The sequence below is a fragment of the Stegostoma tigrinum genome, chromosome 38, assembly GCF_030684315.1.
Source record: "Stegostoma tigrinum isolate sSteTig4 chromosome 38, sSteTig4.hap1, whole genome shotgun sequence".
In the NCBI taxonomy this organism is placed as follows: Eukaryota; Metazoa; Chordata; class Chondrichthyes; order Orectolobiformes; family Stegostomatidae; genus Stegostoma; species Stegostoma tigrinum.
Genome location: NC_081391.1, coordinates 26,730,864 through 26,750,898, shown reverse-complemented (window position 1 = coordinate 26,750,898; position 20,035 = coordinate 26,730,864). Strand labels below are relative to the sequence as shown.

Below are 20,035 nucleotides of genomic sequence, written 5' to 3'. Positions count from 1 at the left end.
GGATTTGTAGGATGGGGAAAGAGGGCTGTGGGATGGGGAAAGGGGGTTGTGCAGCAGGGCATAGGGGGTTGTGGGGGCTGGGCAGAAGGGGATTGTGTGGCTGGGGAAAGGGGGTTGCAGAGCTGGGGGTAGGGGGTTAGGTTGGGGTGAAGGGGGTTCTAGGGGCAGGGTTAAACGTTCTTTGGGGTACGAAGTGGTTGTCGAGGTTTTGTGGGGCTGGGTGGGTTTGGGCCTAGGACCAGGGCATGAAGTGATGTCAGTGACCGATGAGGGGTCTTCCAGCAAACCCAGAAAATTCCTCCCTGATTCGGAAATGCCCCTCAGCCTAAAATTACCCCTCACCTGCTAAAATCTCTCAGCAACCCCCTCTAAGCTCAAATCTCTGATCCCCACATCCCCCTGAAAACCCCTCACAGCTCCATCCCAACAAGCCTCAAATACCCCAACCCACCCCAGACTCCAGACACCCGTCATCTCCCAACCCAGTCACCCCACTTACCCCCCGACCCAGTCATCCCCACAGATCCTAGTCATCCCAAAAATCAACTCACCTGAATCACCTTCTTATCCCCTCACTCCCGTCCCCTGTTTAACAGTAGCTTTGACTGTGGGACTGTGTGGAATTCTGCAATGTGGGGCAGATGTTCAAAAACCCTGAACTTGAAGCAATCCCAAAACTCTCACACTTCACACTGGATAACACTGATTGAAAATAATTCCCTTTATTTTTTTCTTCTGTTTCATTAATGTTGACTTCCAGTTTTAGAATCCTTCTGTCTGTGGTGTGGGTTTCCTGCCAGACAGACAGGGAGAAGGTTGAAGGATGGGAGTGGCTGGGACAGTTAGTGCATCTGAACAGGGTCTGTGTGTGTGTCTCAGTGTGTGTCTGTCTCTCAGTCTGTGTGTGTGTGTGTGTGTGTGTGTGTCAGTCTGTTTGTGTCTGTATGTGTGTGTGTGTGTGTGTGTGTGTGTGTGTGTGTCTGCCTGCCTCTCAGTCTGTTTGTGTCTGTATGTGTGTGTGTGTGTCTGTCTCTCAGTCTGTTTGTCTCTGTGTATGTGCGCGTGTCTGTATGTGTGTGTGTGTCTGTCTGTCTCTCTCAGTCTGTTTGTGTCTGTATGTGTGCGTGTGTGTCTGTCTCTCTCAGTCTGTTTGTGTCTGTATGTGTGTGTGTGTGTGTGTGTGTGTGTGTGTGGAGGGTGAAGGCGGGAAGGGGGCATTTGAAACTATTCAGGAGGCAGGGGCTAAAGTAAGGAGCTCTCCACCCTGGGAGGAGATGTGTTTGACCAGTTTGACCCAGTGCTGGAACATCTCGTCCTCAAATCGGGGGTCGACTCCCACCAGCTGCAGGTAGAAAGATTGATGTGTCGCCAGTTTGAGCCGCAGTCTGTGGTTGTCCTCGTCATAAATGGAAATTTTTGTTAATTTTAGAGGGAAGAGCCTGAGAACAGAAAAACACACACACACAGGATTGAACAATGTGCAGGAAACAGTGACCTGAGGAGGTAATGCAGACAGATTTCATACTGAGGCTGCCTTCCAGCATTCCAGTGGATGTTGCTTGGGGAACCAGGGCTCAAATCCCGTCATTTTAATGCAATTCATAAATCTGGAACTCCAAGTAATATTTAGGAATGGTATCCTTTCCAGCTGGAAAGCTGCCGCCCTGCCCTGGTTCGGCCTACATGTGACTCCAGGCCCAGGTCTCTAGGAATGGCTCTGAGCTGAAATGACTCCGTAATTCCAAGGGAAATTAGGGAGGAGCAACATTACAGGTTCATCCCATCTGAACACTTTAAAAACAGAGATAGTAGGAACTGCAGATGCTGGAGAATCTGAGATAACAAGGTGTGGAGCTGGATGAACACAGCAGGCCAAGCAGCATCAGTGGAGCCAGAACACTGATGTTTCGGGCCTAGGCCCTTCTTCAGAGAATCTGAATTCAGATTTCCAGAGTTCCAGATTCACTAACTGTCCCAGCCACTCCCATCCATCAGCCTTCCTGCTCCTCTGATGCTGCTTAGCCTGCTGTGTTCATCCAGTTCCACACCTTGTTATGTCACTTTTTAAACAAAGTCTGGTGCTTGCCCAGAGCCAAGCCTCCTGATACGCTGAGGTCAACTCCCTGGAACAATTCCCCACACATTGGCTGGTCTCCAGGAAACAAATCCTGTTTGCTGCTTGGCTTGCTGTTTTCATCCAGCTCTACATCTTGTTATCCCTGTCCCACGCTGATTCCTGTCCCACGCTGATCCCGATCCCATACTCATCCCTGTCCCACACTGATCCTGATCCCAAACTGATAGGGTTGTTAAGAAGGCATACGGTGTGCTAGGTTTTATTAGTAGAGGGATTGAGTTTCGAAGCTATGAGGTCATGTTGCTGCTGTACAAATCTCTGGTGCGGCCGCACTTGGGGTATTGTGTACAGTTCTGGTCCCCGCATTATAGGAAGGATGTGGAAGCTTTGGAAAGGGTGCAGAGGAGATTTACTAGGATGTTGCCTGGTATGGAGGGAAGGTCTTATGAGGAAAGGCTGAGGGACTTGAGGCTGTTTTCATTAGAGGGAATAAGGTTAAGAGGTGACTAATAGAGACATACAAGATGATCAGAGGATTAGACAGGGTGGACAGTGAGAGCCTTTTTCCTCAGATGGAGATGCCTAGCACGAGGGGACATTGCTTTAAATTGAGGGGTGATAGATATAGGACAGATGTCAGAGCTAGATTCTTTACTCAGAGAGTAGTAAGGGTATGGAATGCCCTGCCTGCAACAGTAGTAGACTCGCCAGGTTTAAGGGCATTTATGTGGTCATTGGATAAACATATGGATGATAATAGAATAGTGTAAGTTAGATGGGCTTCAGATTGGTTTCACAGGTCGGCACAACATCGAGGGCTGAAGGGCCTGTACTGCGCCGTAGTGTTCTATATTCTATGTTCCAAGATCCCAATCACACTCTGATCCCTGTCCCACACTGATCCCGATCCTACACTGATCCCGTTCTCACCCTGACCCTGATCCCACACTGATGCCTGCCCCACACTGATGCCTGTCCCACACCGATCCCAGTCCCACACCGATCCCAGTCCCACACCGATCCCTGTCCCACACCGATCCCAGTCCCACACCGATCCCGATCCCACACTGGGGCAGCATGGAGGCTCAATGGTTAGCACTGCAGCCTCACAGCACCAGGGACCCGGGTTCAATTCCAGCCTTGGGCAACTGTCTGTGTGGAGTTTGCACATTCTCCCCGTGTCTGCATGGGTTTCCTTCGGATGCCCTGGTTTCCTCCCACGGTCCAAAGATGTGCAGGCTAGGTGGATTGGCCATGCTAAATTGCCCGTAGTGTTCAGGGGCGTGTGGGTTATAGGGGAATGGGTCTGGGTGGGATGTTTCAAGGGGCGGTGTGGACTTGTTGGGCCGAAGGGCCTGTTTCCACACTGTAGGGAATCTAATCTAATCTAATCTGATCCTGTTTCCACACTGATCCCGATCACACACTGATCCCTGTCCCACCCTGATCCTAATCCCACTCTGATCGCTGTCCCACACTGATCCCTAACCCTCACTGATCCCTGTTCCACACCGATCCTGATCCCACAACTGATCCCGATCCCACAACTGATCCCGATCCCACACTGATTCCTGTCCCACACTGATCCTGAACCCTCACTGATCCTGATCCCACAACTGATCCTGATCCCACAACTGATCCCAATCCCACAACTGATCCTTGTCCCACACTGTTTCCGATCCCGCACTGATTCCTGTCCCACACTGATCCCAATCCCACAAACTGATTCCTGTCCCACACTGTTTCCGATCCCGCACTGATCCTAGGCTGGGTAGGGGAGGTGGGATGGTGATAGGTGAGTGCCCGTAGGCAGTGATGGGTATTGCTCAGTGAGGTGGGAGGAGTGGACAGGTGGGAGGGAAGACGGACAGTTTGTGTCAGGTGAAGGAGGCAGTGATGAAGGGCGGGTCGGTCATGGGATGAGGCCGGGGGTGGGGTGATTTTGAAACTGGCGAATTCCTGTTTAGACCATTGGGCTGTCAGCTCCCAAGGGTGAATTTGAGGTGCTGCTCCTCCAGTTTGCCGGTGGCAACACTGTAACATTGGAGGGGGCCTAGGATGGACAGGTCACCCAGTGAGTGAGAGGGGAAGTTGAAATGGTTTGCAGTTGGAAGGAGTTGTCATTTCTTGTGACCAGAGCGCAAGTATTCTACAAAGTGGCCTCCAAGCCTCTGCTCGTTCTCACTCGGCCACATCGGGAGCAGCAGATAAAATAGACCACATTGATGGAGGTGCAGGTGAACCTCTGTCTGATGTGAAATGATTTTTTGGTTCCTTGGATGGAGGTGAGGGGAGTGGTGCAGGAACAGGTGTAGCACTTTCTCTGGTTTTAGGAAAAGGTGCCGGGGCTGGTGGGGTTTGTGGGAGTGTGGAGCAGCTGAGGGAGTCACAGAGGGAGTGGTCCCTACAGAGGGCAGACAGGGGTGGAGATGGAAATATATCTTTGGTTGTGGGGTCGGATTGCAGGTGGCGGAAGGGCGGACAATGATGGGGTGAGGGGAATTCTGTCTTTCTTTTTATTGTGGAGAGGGGATGAGGTCAGAGGTGTGGGAAATGCAAGAGACGCAGTTGAGAGCATTTTCAACCACCAAAGGGAGGAAGTTGCAGTCCTTGAAATAGGAGGACACCTGGGATGTTTGGGAGTGGAATGCCCCATCATGGGAGCAGACGTGGCGGAGGAATTGGGAGAAGGAGCTCGCATTCTTGCAGGAAGTTGGGTGAGAGGAGGTGTGGTCCAGGTAGCTGTGGGAATCGGTCGGCTTGAAATAAATGTTGGTTTCAAAGAAATCACCAGAGTTGGAGATAGAGAGGTCCAGGAAGGAGAGGGAGGTATCAGACATGGTCCAGGTGAGCTTGAGGTTGGGGTGGAAGGTGTTAGCAAAGTTGATGAACTGTTCAAGCTCCTCATGGGAGCATGAGGCAGTGCCAATATATTCATTGATGTAACGGAGGAAGGGGTGGGGGATTGTGCCTGTCTGGCCGTGGAAGAGGGACTGTTCCAGGTATTCTATGAAGAGGTAGGCATAGGTTAGGCCCATTCCCTTTCTCCCTCCCCCATTTTTGAAGAAGGGTCCCCACCCGAAACGTCAACTTTCCGGCTCCTCTGATGCTGCCTGGCCTGCTGTGTTCCTCCAGCTCCACACTGTGTTATCTCAGACTCCAGCATCAGCAGTTCTTACTGTCTGAGTGAGCTGTAATCCCATTGCAAACCCTTTTCTAAGGATGTTGTCCTCCTCCCTCTGGAAAGACCTCAGCAGATCTCTCTCCCATTCCCCCTCCCCCATTTCTGAAGAAGGGTCCCGATCCAAAATGTCAGCTTTCCTGCTCCTCTGATGCTGCCTGGCCTGCTGTGTTCCTCAGGCCCACACTGTGTTGACGCAGTGTGTTTTCCCATTCACTGGGGAGACTAACTGCAGGCTCAGGGACACAGGGCACCTCTATGCAGTAACTTATCCACCTGCTCCTGTCAATTTTATTCTCCACCTTATTCTGAAACTAACATCGAGAATGCAGGAGTAACTCAGCAGGTCTGGCAGCGTGTGGAGGGAGAGACAAGAGTTAATGTTTCTGGCCCAATATAACTTGATTCTCCATTTCCATTCTGTTTGGCTGTTGAATCACGAAACATGTTGTTTATTTATTGTTTGTGGGTTAATCGCTCTGACACCTATCCGATCACAGAGTCCCTGCCTGTTCCTCCAACCCCGCACCCCCCACAATTTCCAATCTTTTACATTTCTATCCCTCTTCAGTTCTGATGAAGTGTTCACTTTGTTTCTCTCCCCACAGTCTTGCTGAGACTCTGCAGCATGTTTTGTTCCTATTTCACAGAATTCCAACATTTTGCTTTTAAAAAAATCCGCAAACGTCTTACCTTAAGAGCTGCAAAGTGGTAAAGGAGCCCGAGTGGAGCCGGGCCCCAGATTTGAAGGAATCCCTCGGGGTTCTGTTGAAGATCTGCAACTGCAGTTGTTTCTGTCTCTCACTGGGTTGAGCGATCAGTAAAACATCTGGGATATAAAGCCTGGGGTCCGTGGAGGAAACACCAACAGTCACCATGGAAACTCGATGATGGATGTCACTCACGTGTCCCTTTTTACTAACCTGCCGAAATAAGCGTTTACAGAGATGGACGGATTGCCTGTGAGTTTCAAAACTCCTCGCATCCTTGCAGCATGGGTTAGTACCTGGGACTTCGATGTTGTGGCCATTTCGGAGACACGGATAGAGCAGGGACAGGAATGGTTGTTGCAGGTTCCGGGATTTAGATGTTTCAGTAAGAACAGAGAAGATGGTAAAAGGGGCGGAGGTGAGGCATAGTTGGTCAAGGACAGTATTACAGTTGCAGAAAGGATGTTTGGGGACTCATCAACTGAGGTAGTATGGGCTGAGGTTAGAAACAGGAAAGGAGAGGTCACCCTGTTGGGAGTTTTCTATAGGCCTCCGAATAGTTCCAGAGATGTAGAGGAAAGGATAGCAAAGATGATTCTCGATAGGAGTGAGAGAGACAGGGTAGTTGTCATTGGGGGACTTCAACTTGCCAGATATTGACTGGGAACACTATAGTTCGAGTACTATGGATGGGTCAGTTTTTGTCCAGAGTGTGCTGGTGGGCTTCCTGACACAGTATGTAGATAGGCCAACAAGGGGCGAAGCCACATTAGATTTGATACTGGGTAATGAGCCCGGCCAGGTGTTAGATTTGGAAGTAGGTGAGCACTTTGGTGATAGCGATCACAATTCTGTTATGTTTACTTTAGTGATGGAAAGGGATAGGTGTATACCACTGGGCAAGAGTTATAGAACATAGAACATAGAACATAGAACAGTACAGCACAGAACACGCCCTTCAGCCCACAATGTTGTGCCGACCATTGATCCTCATGTATGCACCCTCAAATTTCTGTGACCATATGCATGTCCAGCAGTCTCTTAAATGACCCCAATGACCTTGCTTCCACAACTGCTGCTGGCAACGCATTCCATGCTCTCACAACTCTCTGTGTAAAGAACCCGCCTCTGACATCCCCTCTATACTTTCCTCCAACCAGCTTAAAACTATGACCCCTCGTGCTAGCCATTTCTGCCCTGGGAAATAGTCTCTGGCTATCAACTCTATCTATGCCTCTCATTATCTTGTATACCTCAATTAGGTCCCCTCTCCTCCTCCTTTTCTCCAATGAGAAAAGTCCGAGCTCAGTCAACCTCTCTTCATAAGATAAGCCCTCCAGTCCAGGCAGCATCCTGGTAAACCTCCTCTGAACCCTCTCCAAAGCATCCACATCTTTCCTATAATAGGACGACCAGAACTGGACGCAGTATTCCAAGTGCGGTCTAACCAAAGTTTTATAGAGCTGCAACAAGATCTCACGACTCTTAAACTCAATCCCCCTGTTAATGAAAGCCAAAACATCATATGCTTTCTTAACAACCCTGTCCACTTGGGTGGCCATTTTAAGGGATCTATGTATCTGCACACCAAGATCCCTCTGCTCCTCCACACTGCCAAGAATCCTATCTTTAATCCTGTACTCAGCTTTCAAATTCGACCTTCCAAAATGCATCACCTCGCATTTATCCAGGTTGAACTCCATCTGCCACCTCTCAGCCCATCTCTGCATCCTGTCAATGTCCCGCTGCAGCCTACAACAGCCCTCTATACTGTTAACTGGGGGAAAGGCAATTACGATGAGATTAGGCAAGATTTAGGGAGCATAGAATGGGAAAGGAAATTGCAAGGGATGGGCACATTAGAAATGTGGAGCTTATTCAAGGAAAAGCTCCTGTGTGTCCTAGATAAATATGTACCTGTCAGGCAGGGAGGAAGCTGTAGAGTGCGAGAGCCGTGGTTTACGAAGGAGGTGGAATCTCTGGTCAAGAGGAAGAAGAAGGCTTATGTTAGGATGAGATGTGAAGGCTCAGTTAGGGCACTTGAGGGCTACGAGGAAGCCAGGAAAGACCTAAAGAAAGAGCTCAGAAGAGCCAGGAGGAGACATGAGAAGTTGTTGGCGGATAGGATCAGAGTAAACCCTAAGGCTTTCTATAGGTATTTAAGGAATAAAAGAATGACGAAAGTAAGATTAGGGCCAATCAAGGATAGTAGTGGTTAGTTGTGTGTGGAGTCAGATGAGATAGGGGAAGCGCTAAATGAATATTTTTCAACAGTATTCACTCTAGAAAACGACAATGTTGTCGAGGAGAATACTGAGATACAGGCTACTAGACTAGGTGGGATTGAGGTTCACACGGAAGAGGTATTAGAAATCCTTCAGAAGTTGAAGATAGATAAGTCCCCTGGGCCGGATGGGATTTATCCTCGGATCCTCTGGGAAGCCAGGGAGGAGATTGCCGAGCCTTTGGCATTGATCTTTAACTTGTCATTGTCTACAGGAATAGTGCCAGATGACTGGAGGATAGCAAATGTGGTTCCCCTGTTCAAGAAGGGGAGTAGAGACAACCCTGATAATTATAGACCAGTAAGCCTTACCTCAGTTGTTGGTAAAGTTTTGGAAAAGGTTATAAGGGATAGGATTTATAATCATCTAGAAAAGAATAAATCGATTAGGGATAGTCAGCATGGTTTTGTGAAGGGAAGGTCGTGCCTCACAAACCTTATTGAGTTCTTTGAGAAGGTGACCAAACAGGTAGATGAGAGTAAGCCGGTTGATGTGGTGTATATGGATTTCAGCAAGGCATTCGATAAGGTTCCCCACAATAGGCTATTGTACAAAATGTGGAGGAATGGAATTGTGGGAGATATAGCAGTTTGGCTCGGAAATTGGCTTGCTGAAAGAAGACAGAGGGTGGTAGTTGATGGGAAATGTTCATCCTGGAGACCAGTTACTAGTGGTGTGCCGCAAGGGTCGGTGTTGGGTCCACTGCTGTTTGTCATTTTTATAAATGACCTGGATGAGGGCGTAGAAGGATGGGTTAGTAAATTTGCAGACGACACTAAGGTCAGTGGAGTTGTAGATAGTGACAAAGGATGCTGTAGGTTGCAGAGAGACATAGATAAGCTGCAGAGCTGGGCTGAGAGGTGGCAAATGGAGTTTAATACAGACAAGTGTGAGGTGATGCACTTTGGCAGGAGTAACCAGAAGGCAAAGTACTGGGCTAATGGTAAGATTCTTGGTAGTGTAGATGAGCAGAGAGATCTCGGTGTCCATGTACATAGATCCTTGAAAGTTGCCACCCAGGTTGACAGGGCTGTTAAGAAGGCATACAGTGTTTTAGCTTTTATTAATAGAGGGATCGAGTTCCGGAACCAAGAGGTTATGGTGAAGCTGTACAAAACTCTGGTGTAGAACATAGAACATAGAACATTACAGCTCAGTACAGGCCCTTCGGCCCTCGATGTTGTGCCGACCTGTCATACCAATCTCAAGCCCATCTAACCTACACTATTCCACGTATGTCCATATGCTTATCCAATGACGACTTAAACGTACCCAAAGTTGGCGAATCTACTACTGTTGCAGGCAAAGCGTTCCATTCCCTTACTACTCTCTGAGTAAAGAAACTACCTCTGACATCTGTCCTATATCTTTCACCCCTCAATTTAAAGCTATGCCCCCTCGTGCTCGCCATCACCATCCTAGGAAAAAGACTCTCCCTATCCAGCCTATCTAACCCTCCGATTATTTTATATGTTTCAATTAAGTCACCTCTCAACCTTCTTCTCTCTAATGAAAACAGCCTCAAGTCCCTCAGCCTTTCCTCATAAGACCTCCCCTCCATACCAGGCAACATCCTAGTAAATCTCCTCTGTACCCTTTCCAAAGCTTCCACATCCTTCTTATAATACGGTGACCAGAACTGAACACAATACTCCAAGTGCGGCCACACCAGAGTTTTGTACAGCTTCACCATAACCTCTTGGTTCCGGAACTCGATCCCTCTATTAATAAAAGCTAAAACACTGTATGCCTTCTTAACAGCCCTGTCAACCTGGGTGGCAACTTTCAAGGATCTGTGTACATGGACACCGAGATCTCTCTGCTCATCTACACTGCTAAGAATCTTACCATTAGCCCAGTACTTTGCCTTCCGGTTACTCCTACCAAAGTGCATCACCTCACACTTGTCTGCATTAAACTCCATTTGCCACCTCTCAGCCCAGCTCTGCAGCTTATCTATGTCTCTCTGCAACCAATCCTTTGTCACTATCCACAACTCCACCTATCTTAGTGTCATCTGCAAATTTACTAACCCATCCTTCTACGCCCTCATCCAGGTCATTTATAAAAATGACAAACAGCAGTGGACCCAACACCGACCCTTGCTGTACACCACTAGTAACTGGTCTCCAGGATGAACATTTCCCATCAACTACCACCCTCTGTCTTTTTTCAGCAAGCCAATTTCTGATCCAAACTGCTATATCTCCCACAATTCCATTCCTCCGCATTTTGTACAATAGCCTATTGTGGGGAACCTTATCGAATGCCTTGCTGAAATTCATATACACCACATCAACCGGTTTACTCTCATCTACCTGTTTGGTCACCTTCTCAAAGAACTCAATAAGGTTTGTGAGGCACGACCTTCCCTTCACAAAACCATGCTGACTATCCCTAATCAATTTATTCTTTTCTAGAAGATTATAAATCCTATCCCTTATAACCTTTTCCAACACTTTACCAACAACTGAGGTAAGGCTCACTGGTCTGTAATTACCAGGGTTGTCTCTATTCCCCTTCTTGAACAGGGGAACCACATCTGCTATCCTCCAGTCGTCTGGCACTATTCCTGTCGACAATGACGAGTTAAAGATCAATGGATATTGACTTCATGGTCAATTCAGTTCATATTTGTTTGACTTTGATTTTTTTTCAATCTGAGTGTCTCATTTTCAAAATGCAATTTTGGGAACTGTTTCTTCATACGTTAATAAAACAAACTTGTATGTGGCCGCACTTGGAGTATTGTGTACAGTTCTGGTCACCGCATTATGAGAAGGATGTGGAAGCTTTGGAAAGGGTGCAGAGGAGATTTACTAGGATGTTGCCTGGTATGGAGGGAAGGTCTTACGAGGAAAGGCTGAGGGACTTGAGGCTGTTTTCATTAGAGAGAAGAAGGTTGAGAGGTGACTTAATTGAACCATATAAAATAATCAGAGGATTAGATAGGGTGGATAGGGAGAGCCTCTTTCCTAGGATGGTGACGGCAAGCATGAGGGGGCATAGCTTTAAATTGAGGGGTGAAAGATATAGGACAGATGTCAGAGGTAGTTTCTTTACTCAGAGAGTAGTAAGGGAATGGAACGCTTTGCCTGCAACGGTAGTAGATTCGCCAACTTTAGGTACATTTAAGTCGTCAGTGGATAAGCATATGGACGTACATGGAATAATGTAGGTTAGATGGGCTTGAGATCGGTATGACAGGTCGGCACAACATCGAGGGCAGAAGGGCCTGTACTGTGCTGTAATGTTCTATGTTGATCCACCCAGTGAGTTAGTTTTTTTTCAGGGGCTTGTTACTGCACGAGTTTCCCATTCTTAAAAACAGATGTCAAACTCTGCAGGCCAAGCAGCATCTCAGGAGCACAAAAGCTGACGTTTCGGGCCTAGACCCTTCATCAGAGAGGGGGATGGGGTGAGGGTTCTGGAATAAATAGGGAGGGGGGGGAGGTGGACCGAAGATGGAGAGAAAAGAAGATAGGTGGAGAGGAGAGTATAGGTGAGGAGGTAGGGAGGGGATAGGTCAGTCCAGGGAAGATAGACAGGTCAAGGAGGTGGGATGAGGTTAGTAGGTCGGAAATGGAGGTGAGGCTTGGGGTGGGATGAAGGGATAGGTGAGAGGAAGAACAGGTTAGGGAGGCGGGGACGAGCTGGGCTGGTTTTGGGATGCAGTGGGGGGAGGGGACGAACTGGGCTGGTTTTGGGATGCGGTGGGGGAAGGGGAGATTTTGAAGCTGGTGAAGTCCACATTGATACCATTAGGCTGCAGGGTTCCCAAGCGGAATATGAGTTGCTGTTCCTGCAACCTTCGGGTGGCATCATTGTGGCACTGCAGGAGGCCCACGATGGACATGTCATCTAAAGAATGGGAGGGGGAGGGGAAATGGTTTGCGACTGGGAGGTGCAGTTGTTTGTTGCGAACTGAGCGGAGGTGTTCTGCAAAGCGGTCCCGAAGCCTCCGCTTGGTTTCCCCAATGTAGAGGAAGCCACACCGGGTACAGTGGATACAGTATACCACATTGGCAGATGTGCAGGTGAACATCTGCTTGATATGGAAAGTCATCTTGGGGCCTGGGATAGGGGTGAGGGAGGAGGTGTGGGGGCAAGTGTAGCATTTCCTGCGGTTGCAGGGAAAGGTGCCGGGTGTGGTGGGGTTGGAGGGGAGAGTGGAGCGGAGAAGGGAGTCACGGAGAGAGTGGTCTCTCCGGAAAGCAGACAGGGGTGGGGATGGAAAAATGTCTTGGATGGTGGGGTCAGATTGTAGATGGCAGAAGTGTCAGAGGATGATGAGTTGTATCCGGAGGTTGGTGGGGTGTTATGTGAGAACGAGGGCGATCCTTTTAGGGTGGTTATTGTGGGGGTGGGGTGTGAGGGATGTGCGGCAGGAAATGCGGAAGACACGGTCGAGGGTGTTCTTGACCACTGCAATAAAAATCACTCGCAATAACCGCCCAAAGAGAACAGTGGTCGAGAACGCCCTTGACCGCGTCTCCCGCATTTCCCGCAACACATCCCTCACACCCCACCCCCGCCACAACTGCCCAAAGAGGACCCCCTCATTCTCACACACCACCCCACCAACCTCCGGATACAACACATCATCCTCCGACACTTCCGCCATCTACAATCCGACCCCACCACCCAAGACATTTTTCCATCCCCACCCTTGTCTGCCTTCCAGAGAGACCTCTCTCTCCGCGACTCCCTTGTCCGCTCCACACTGCCCTCCAACCCCACCACACCCAGCACCTTCCCCTGAAAACCGCAGGAAATGCTACACTTGCCCCCACACCTCCTCCCTCACCCCAATCCCAGGCCCCAAGATGACTTTCCATATTAAGCAGATATTCACCTGCACATCTGCCAATGTGGTATACTGCATCCATTGTACCCGGTGTGGCTTCCTCTACATTGGGGAAACCAAGCGGAGGCTTGGGGACCGCTTTGCAGAACACCTCCGCTCGGTTCGCAATAAACAACTGCACCTCCCATTCGCGAACCATTTTATAGACAATTGACAATAGGTGCAGGAGGCCATTCGGCCCGTCGAGCCAGCACCACCATTCATTATGATCATGGCTGATCATCCACAATCAGTATCCTGTTCCTGCCTTATCCCCATAACCCTTGATTCCACTATCCTTAAGAGCTCTCTCCATCTCTTTCTTGCAAGTATCCAGAGAGTTAGCCTCCACTGCCTTCTAGGGCAGAGCATTCCATATATCCACCACTCTCCTCCCATTCCTTAGATGACATGTCCATCATGGGCCTCCTGCAGTGCCATAATGATGCCACCTGTAGGTTGCAGGAACAGCAACTCATATTCCACTTGGGAACCCTGCAGCCCAATGGTATTAATGTGGACTTCACAAGCTTCAAAATCCCCCTTCCCACCACTGCATCCCAAAACCAGCCCAGCTCGACCCCGGCTCCCTAACCTGTTCTTCCTCTCACTTATCCCCTCCACCCACCTCACGCCGCACCTCCATTTCCTTCCTACTAACCTCATCCCACCCCCTTGACCTGTCTGTCCTCCCTGGACTGACCTATCCCCTCCCTACCTCCCCACCCATACTCTCCTCTCCATCTATCTTCTCCTCTATCTTCAGTCCGCCTCCCCCTCTCTCCCTATTTATTCCAGAATCCTCTCCCCATCCCCCTTTTCTGGTGAAGGGTCTAGGCCCGAAACGTCAGCTTTTGTGCCCCTGAGATGCTGCTTGGCCTGCTGTGTTCATCCACCTACACACTTTGTTATCTTGGATTCTCCAGCATCTGCAGTTCCCATTATCTCTGTCAAACTCTGCAATCATTTGTAACTTACATGAGAACGAGGAGGTTATTAGGAAATATGAACCAAGTCAAAGCAAAACAAAACAAAAACAAATTTTTTTCATTGGAGAAAAGGAGGAGGAGAGGGGACCTAATTGAGGTATACAAGATAATGAGAGGCATAGACAGAGTTGATAGCCAGAGACTATTTCCCAGGGCAGAAATGGCCAGCACGAGGGGTCATAGTTTTAAGCTGGTTGGAGGAAAGTATAGAGGGGATGTCAGAGGCGGGTTCTTTACGCAGAGAGTTGTGAGAGCATGGAATGCGTTGCCAGCAGCAGTTGTGGAAGCAAGGTCATTGGGGGCATTTAAGAGACTGCTGGACATGCATGTGGTCACAGAAATTTGAGGGTGCATACATGAGGATCAATGGTCGGCACAACATCGTGGGCTGAAGGGCCTGTTCTGTGCTGTACTGTTCTATGTTCTACATTCAAATCACTGGAAAAGCTCAGCGAGGCTGGCAGCAAGTGGAAAGAAATCAGAGTTAAATGCTTCTGAAGAAGTTACTCCACCTGAAATGTTAACTGATTTCTCACCAGCATTTCTGCTGCCAGACGGGCTGAGCCAATTTTTGTTTTTGTTTCTGATTTCCAGCATCCACAGATCTTTTGGTTTTTTGGTTTCAAAGTTAAATAAAAACAAGTGTGATTCCAGTTGGATTTTAACGGTTAGATGTCAAGTGAACGCTTTAAAGTTGGTTGTCGAAATTAAGATACTCTAGCAGCTTCATGTCGACAAAGAAACGCTTTGAGTCTGACATCATTATTCCTCAAAACTCTGCTCAGCGCTCCAAAGAGTCAGACCCGCCTCGCAACATCACCTCTGACTCTCTCTTTCCACAAATAATGCTGAGTTTCTCCAGCACTTTCTGCCTTTACTTTAGATTGCCAGCGCCCGCAGTGTCTTTTTATTTGAATTTAAAACCTGCCTTGCTGGCTGTAAAAGAAATAAAGTACGGCAGATGCCAAAGATCTGAAGCAGAAACAGACTTTTCTGGAGAAACCCAGGGGTCTGGCGTATCTGTGGAGATCCATTCTGAGGAAGGGTCACTGAACCGAAATGTTCATATTCTGGCTCTGTTTCTCTCTCTGCAGTCACACACGACAACAACATCCAACACTTAGCATCCACTATGCACAGTACCTTCTCTCCCAGACTGGGAGTGTCTTGGGCAATGTGGTTTTATCCTTCAATAGTTATTTCCATAATTAAACTCTCATTGAAACAGCAGCGTGAATATAAACTATGTCAGATTCTGGAAATCTGAGGTGAAGACAGCTGCTGTGTCAATTGAAAGCCAGTTACAGTTGAGGAATCTGCTCAGAGAGATACCACACTTGTTTCTCTGTGCCTGCACTGTTTTACTGTACCTGTACTGTTTCTCTGTGCCTGTACTGTTTCTCTGTGCCTGGACTGTTTCTCTGTGCCTGTACTGTTTCTCTGTGCCTGGACTGTTTCTCTGTGCCTCTACTGTTTCTCTGTGCCTGCACTGTTTTACTGTGCCTGTACTGTTTCTCTGTGCCTGTACTGTTTCTCTGTGCCTGGACTGTTTCTCTGTGCCTGTACTGTTTCTCTGTGCCTGGACTGTTTCTCTGTGCCTGTACTGTTTCTCTGTGCGTGGACTGTTTCTCTGTGCCTGTACTGTTTCTCTGTGCCTGTACTGTTTCTCTGTGCCTGGACTGTTTCTCTGTGCCTGGACTGTTTCTCTGTGCCTGTACTCTTTCACATATCTGTACTGTTTCATACCTGTACTGTTTCACATACCTGTACTGTTTCTCTGTATCTATACTGCTTCACATATCTGTACTGTTTTACTGTACCTGTACTGTTTCACTGCACCTGTACTGTTTTACTGTACCTGTACTCTTTCACATATCTGCATTGTTTCACTGTGCCTGTACTGTTTCACGTACCTATGCTGTTTTACCATACCTGTACTGTTTCATGTACATGTACCGTTTCATTTACCTGCAGTTTTACTGTACCAGTTTGAGTTTAGTGTATCCATATAGCTTTACTGTACCTGTACAATTTGACTGTACCTGGATAGCTTGACTGTACCTGGATAGTTTGACTGTACCTGTATGAAATTGCTTTCAAAGACTGGTGCGGTTTTGAAGAGGGAGTAATCGCCGTTGTACAGATGTTGCTGCATCTCCCCTGCACATGACGTGGGTACAGCCCCGATGTCCTCCAGCAGGTTATAAAACAAATAGGATCTGATATCGAGGGTGTCCTTTTCAGAACTTGATAAAAAGGCAATAAATATAAATGATTTATTCATTATTGTAATTTAACTGACATTTTTCCAAAACAACTCTCATTTTTACAGAACATCTATTTGACCAAATTCCAGCCAGTTCCTGGTCAGTTACATTTCTCCAACTGGCAGCAGATCAAGTTCCCAGACCCAAGGTGCAAACTAACAGGGAGCTGGGAAAATCCCGCTGAAACTGACAGGAAGCTGGGAGAATTCCTTTGACAGTCAAAGTATCACAGAGTCAGAGAGTTGTACAGTGCAGAAATAGACCCTTCAGTCCAACCTGCCCATGCTGGCTAAATATCTCATCCCAGTTGCCAGCTTTCAGCCCATATCCCTCTAAACCCTTCCTCTTCATGTACCCATCCTGATGCCTTTAAAAGCTGTAACTGTACCGGCCTCCACCACTTCCTCTGGAAGCTCATTCCACACACGCACCACCGTCTGCATCAAAAATCTAACCCTTAGGTCCCTTTTAAATCTTTCCCCTCTCATATTAAACTTGTGCCCTGTAGTTTTGGACTCCATCATCTCGGGGAAAATACTTTGCCTATTTCTCTATCCAAACCCCTCAAGATTTTATAAAGTTCTATAAATTCACCCTGCAGCTTCTGACACTCCAGGCTATTCAGCCTGTCCCTACAGTTCAAAACCTCTAACCCTGGCAACATCCTCGCAAATTTTCTCTGAACTTTTTCAAGTTTAATGACATCTTTCCTATAGCACTGAGACCAGAATTGAACGCAGTATTCCAAAAGTGGCCGAACCAATGTCCTGTACAGCTGCGATATGACCTCCCCAACTCATATATTGTGCTCAATGCATTGACCAATGAAGGCAAGCACACCAAATGCCTTCTTCACTACCCTGTCTACCTGCGACGCCACTTTCAACGAACTATGAACCTGTACTTCAAAATATCTGTTCAGCAACACTCCCTAGGGCCCTACTATTAAGTGTATAAGTCCTGCACTGATTTTACCCATCAAAATGTAGCACCTTACATTTATCTAAATTAAACTCCATCAGCCACTCCTTAGCCCATTGGCAAATCTGATAACAGTCTCATTGTTTTCTGAGGTAATCTTCACTGTCCACTGCACCTCTAAATGGTGTCATCTGCAAACTTACTAACAATACCTCCTACATTCACATCCAAGTCATTTATATGAACAACAAAGAGCAGTGGACCCAGCACCGAACCTTGCAGCACATCGCTGGTCACAGGCCTCTGGTTCAAGAAACAACCCTCCACCACCACCCTCTCTGTACCCTATCTTTGAGCCAATTTTGAATCCAAGTGGCTAGTTCACCCTGTATTCCATGTGGTCTAACCGTGCTAGCCAGCCTACCAGGCAGAATCTTGTCAAATGCCTCACTGAAGTTCATATAGACAACACTCTGCCTTTATCAATACTCTTCATCGTTTCTTCAAAAAACTCGATCAAGTTAGTGAGACATGATTTCCCACGTACAAAGCTATGTTAACTATTGTTAATCAGTCCTTGCTTTTCCAAATACGTGTAAATCGTGTCCCTCAGTGTTCCCTCCAACAACTTGCCCCATCACCAATGCCATGCTCATTGGTCTACAGTTCCCTGGTTTTTCTCTACCACCTTCCTTAAATAATGGCACCACGTTAGGCAACCTCCAGTCTGCTGGCACCTCACCTGTGGCTATTGATGATACAAATATCTCAGCAAGGGGCCCAGCAATCATTTCTCTTGTTTCCACAACATTCTAGGCAGCAGATCAATCCTGTCTCAGAGACTTATCCACCTTCATGCACTTTAAGGCATCTACCACCCCCTCTTTTGTAATATGGACAGTTTTCAACGTATCACAATTTCCGCAGGCTCTATGGCTCAATATCCTTCTCCACTGTGAGTACTGATTTAAAATACTTGTTCAGTCTCTCCCCCATTACCTGCTCATAGGCAGTGTTGTAGGTCTTTAAGGGCCCCTGTTCTCTCTGCAGCTGCTCTTTTGTCCTTAATGTATGTCCAGAATCCTTTTACATTTTCCTTAACTCTATTTGCCGAAGTTATCTCATGTCCCCTTTTGTCCTCTTGATTTTCCTGTTAAGAATATTCCTACTGCTCACATTCCTTGAGAGATTCACTCAATCCCTGCTGTCTATATCTTACACATGCTTCCTCCTTTGTTTTGACCAGAGCCTCGATTCCCTACACCTACCAGCTTTGCCCGTCATGCAAACAAGAACATACTGTCTCTGAACCCTTGTTATCTCATTTTTGACGGCCTCCCACTCCTGAAGTCTCCATTTATCTGTGAATATCTGCATCCAATCAACATTTGAAAGTTCTTGCCTGATATGTCAAAATTAGCCTTCCTCCAATTTAGAACATTAAATTTTAGATCCAGTCTATGCCCTTCCAAAACTATTTTAAAGTGAATAAAATTATAGTCTCTGGCCCCAAAGTGCTCCCTCCCTGACACCTCAGTCATCTGCCCTGCCTCATGTCCCAAGAAACGAACTGACAGGTATTCGGGAGAAGAGGTTCAAGTGAGAGGAATCGGGGTGCAGTTCCCCTGAAAGTGAGAGGGATCCATGGGAATTCTCCTGAAAGTGAGAAGGATCCAGGAGAAGCCCCTGAAAGTGAGAGAGATCCAGGAGAATCCCTCTGAAAGTGAGAGGGTTCTGGGGGAATTCCCCGAAAGTGAGAGGGATCCAGAGAAAACCACTGAAAATGAGAGGGATCCAGGGGAATCCCCCTGAAAGTGAGAGGGATCCAGAGGAAACCACTGAAAGTGAGAGGGATCCAGGGGAATGCCTCTGAAAGCGAGGGGGATCGGTGGGAATCCGCTGAAAGGGAGGGGGATCCGGAATGCGGCAGCGGGATTTGCGGGGCGGCTCTCACCAGCTCGGTGTCTCGGTGGATTTCGGGGCCGGGTTGGGCATCACCGGAGCCTCCTGCGGCGGGGACCCTGCTCCCGGCTCCTGATGTCAGCGCACACCCCCCGGGGGGTGGGGGTGGGGGGGTGGCTGTGTGCGCATAAAGGGGGCAGAGCTCGGGTTCCACCCCCACTGGCGGGGGGGAGGGGGAAGGGGGAGGGGTAGTGGGGGGAGGTGGGGGAGGGGTAGCGGGGGGAAGGGGCAGTTGGGGGGAAGGGATAGTGGGGGGAGGGGCAGCTGGGGGTGGAGCGGGAGGGAGGAGGTCGGACAGCGGGCAGCCCCCTCCACCATCAACCCCAGAGCCCGGCTGGTACAATCCAGCGAATGGATCATCCTCGGAGTGGATCATCCAGCCTGCCTGACTAGATCCACGCCTACAGATCCCTGCCTCACTGCATTCCTGCCTTACTGCACCCCCCCCCCCAACGGAATCCCCTGCCTACGCAGATCCCCACCTGACCAGATTCCTGTCTAATTGGACACGATCCCTGGCTAGCTGGATCGGTACGAGACGGGATCCCTGCCGAATTGGATCCCCGTTTGTACCCAGTACACCTTCGGTCAAAGGGATCTAGCTCGTGCTCCCGGGCCCTTGCTGTGCCGTGGACAGCCCCAGGGGGGTTTGTCACTTGTCCTCAGTCCGGGGAGGGGGGCGGTTGGGCTGGGGGTGCGTGCTGCGACGGTCCCACCGCATTAAGTCAGTGCCCCCCTCTACCACAGCAGGTCGGGGGACACCGCAGCTACTCAGGATGTGGTCCGCTCTGGGGGTG

At 48.6% G+C, this 20,035-nt stretch overlaps 1 protein-coding gene across 2 annotated transcripts; it reads right to left on the bottom strand.

The window, feature by feature from the left end:
* Window positions 1–731: 731 nt before the first annotated feature.
* LOC132206566 (Golgi-associated RAB2 interactor protein 3-like) lies at window positions 732–19,313 on the bottom strand. Of its 2 annotated transcripts, none has more exons than XM_059640797.1 (4): window positions 19,231–19,313; window positions 16,169–16,334; window positions 5,952–6,181; window positions 732–1,439 (listed from the first exon to the last, which is right to left on the bottom strand). In XM_059640797.1, exons 1-4 carry the CDS (start codon window positions 19,269–19,271, stop codon window positions 1,229–1,231), a joined length of 648 nt encoding a protein of 215 aa, XP_059496780.1. In that variant the 5' UTR covers window positions 19,272–19,313; the 3' UTR covers window positions 732–1,228. The 2 variants fall into 2 exon arrangements, with proteins under 2 accessions (XP_059496780.1, XP_059496782.1); XM_059640799.1 differs by lacking the exon at window positions 19,231–19,313 and adding an exon at window positions 18,276–18,367.
* Window positions 19,314–20,035: the final 722 nt, after the last annotated feature.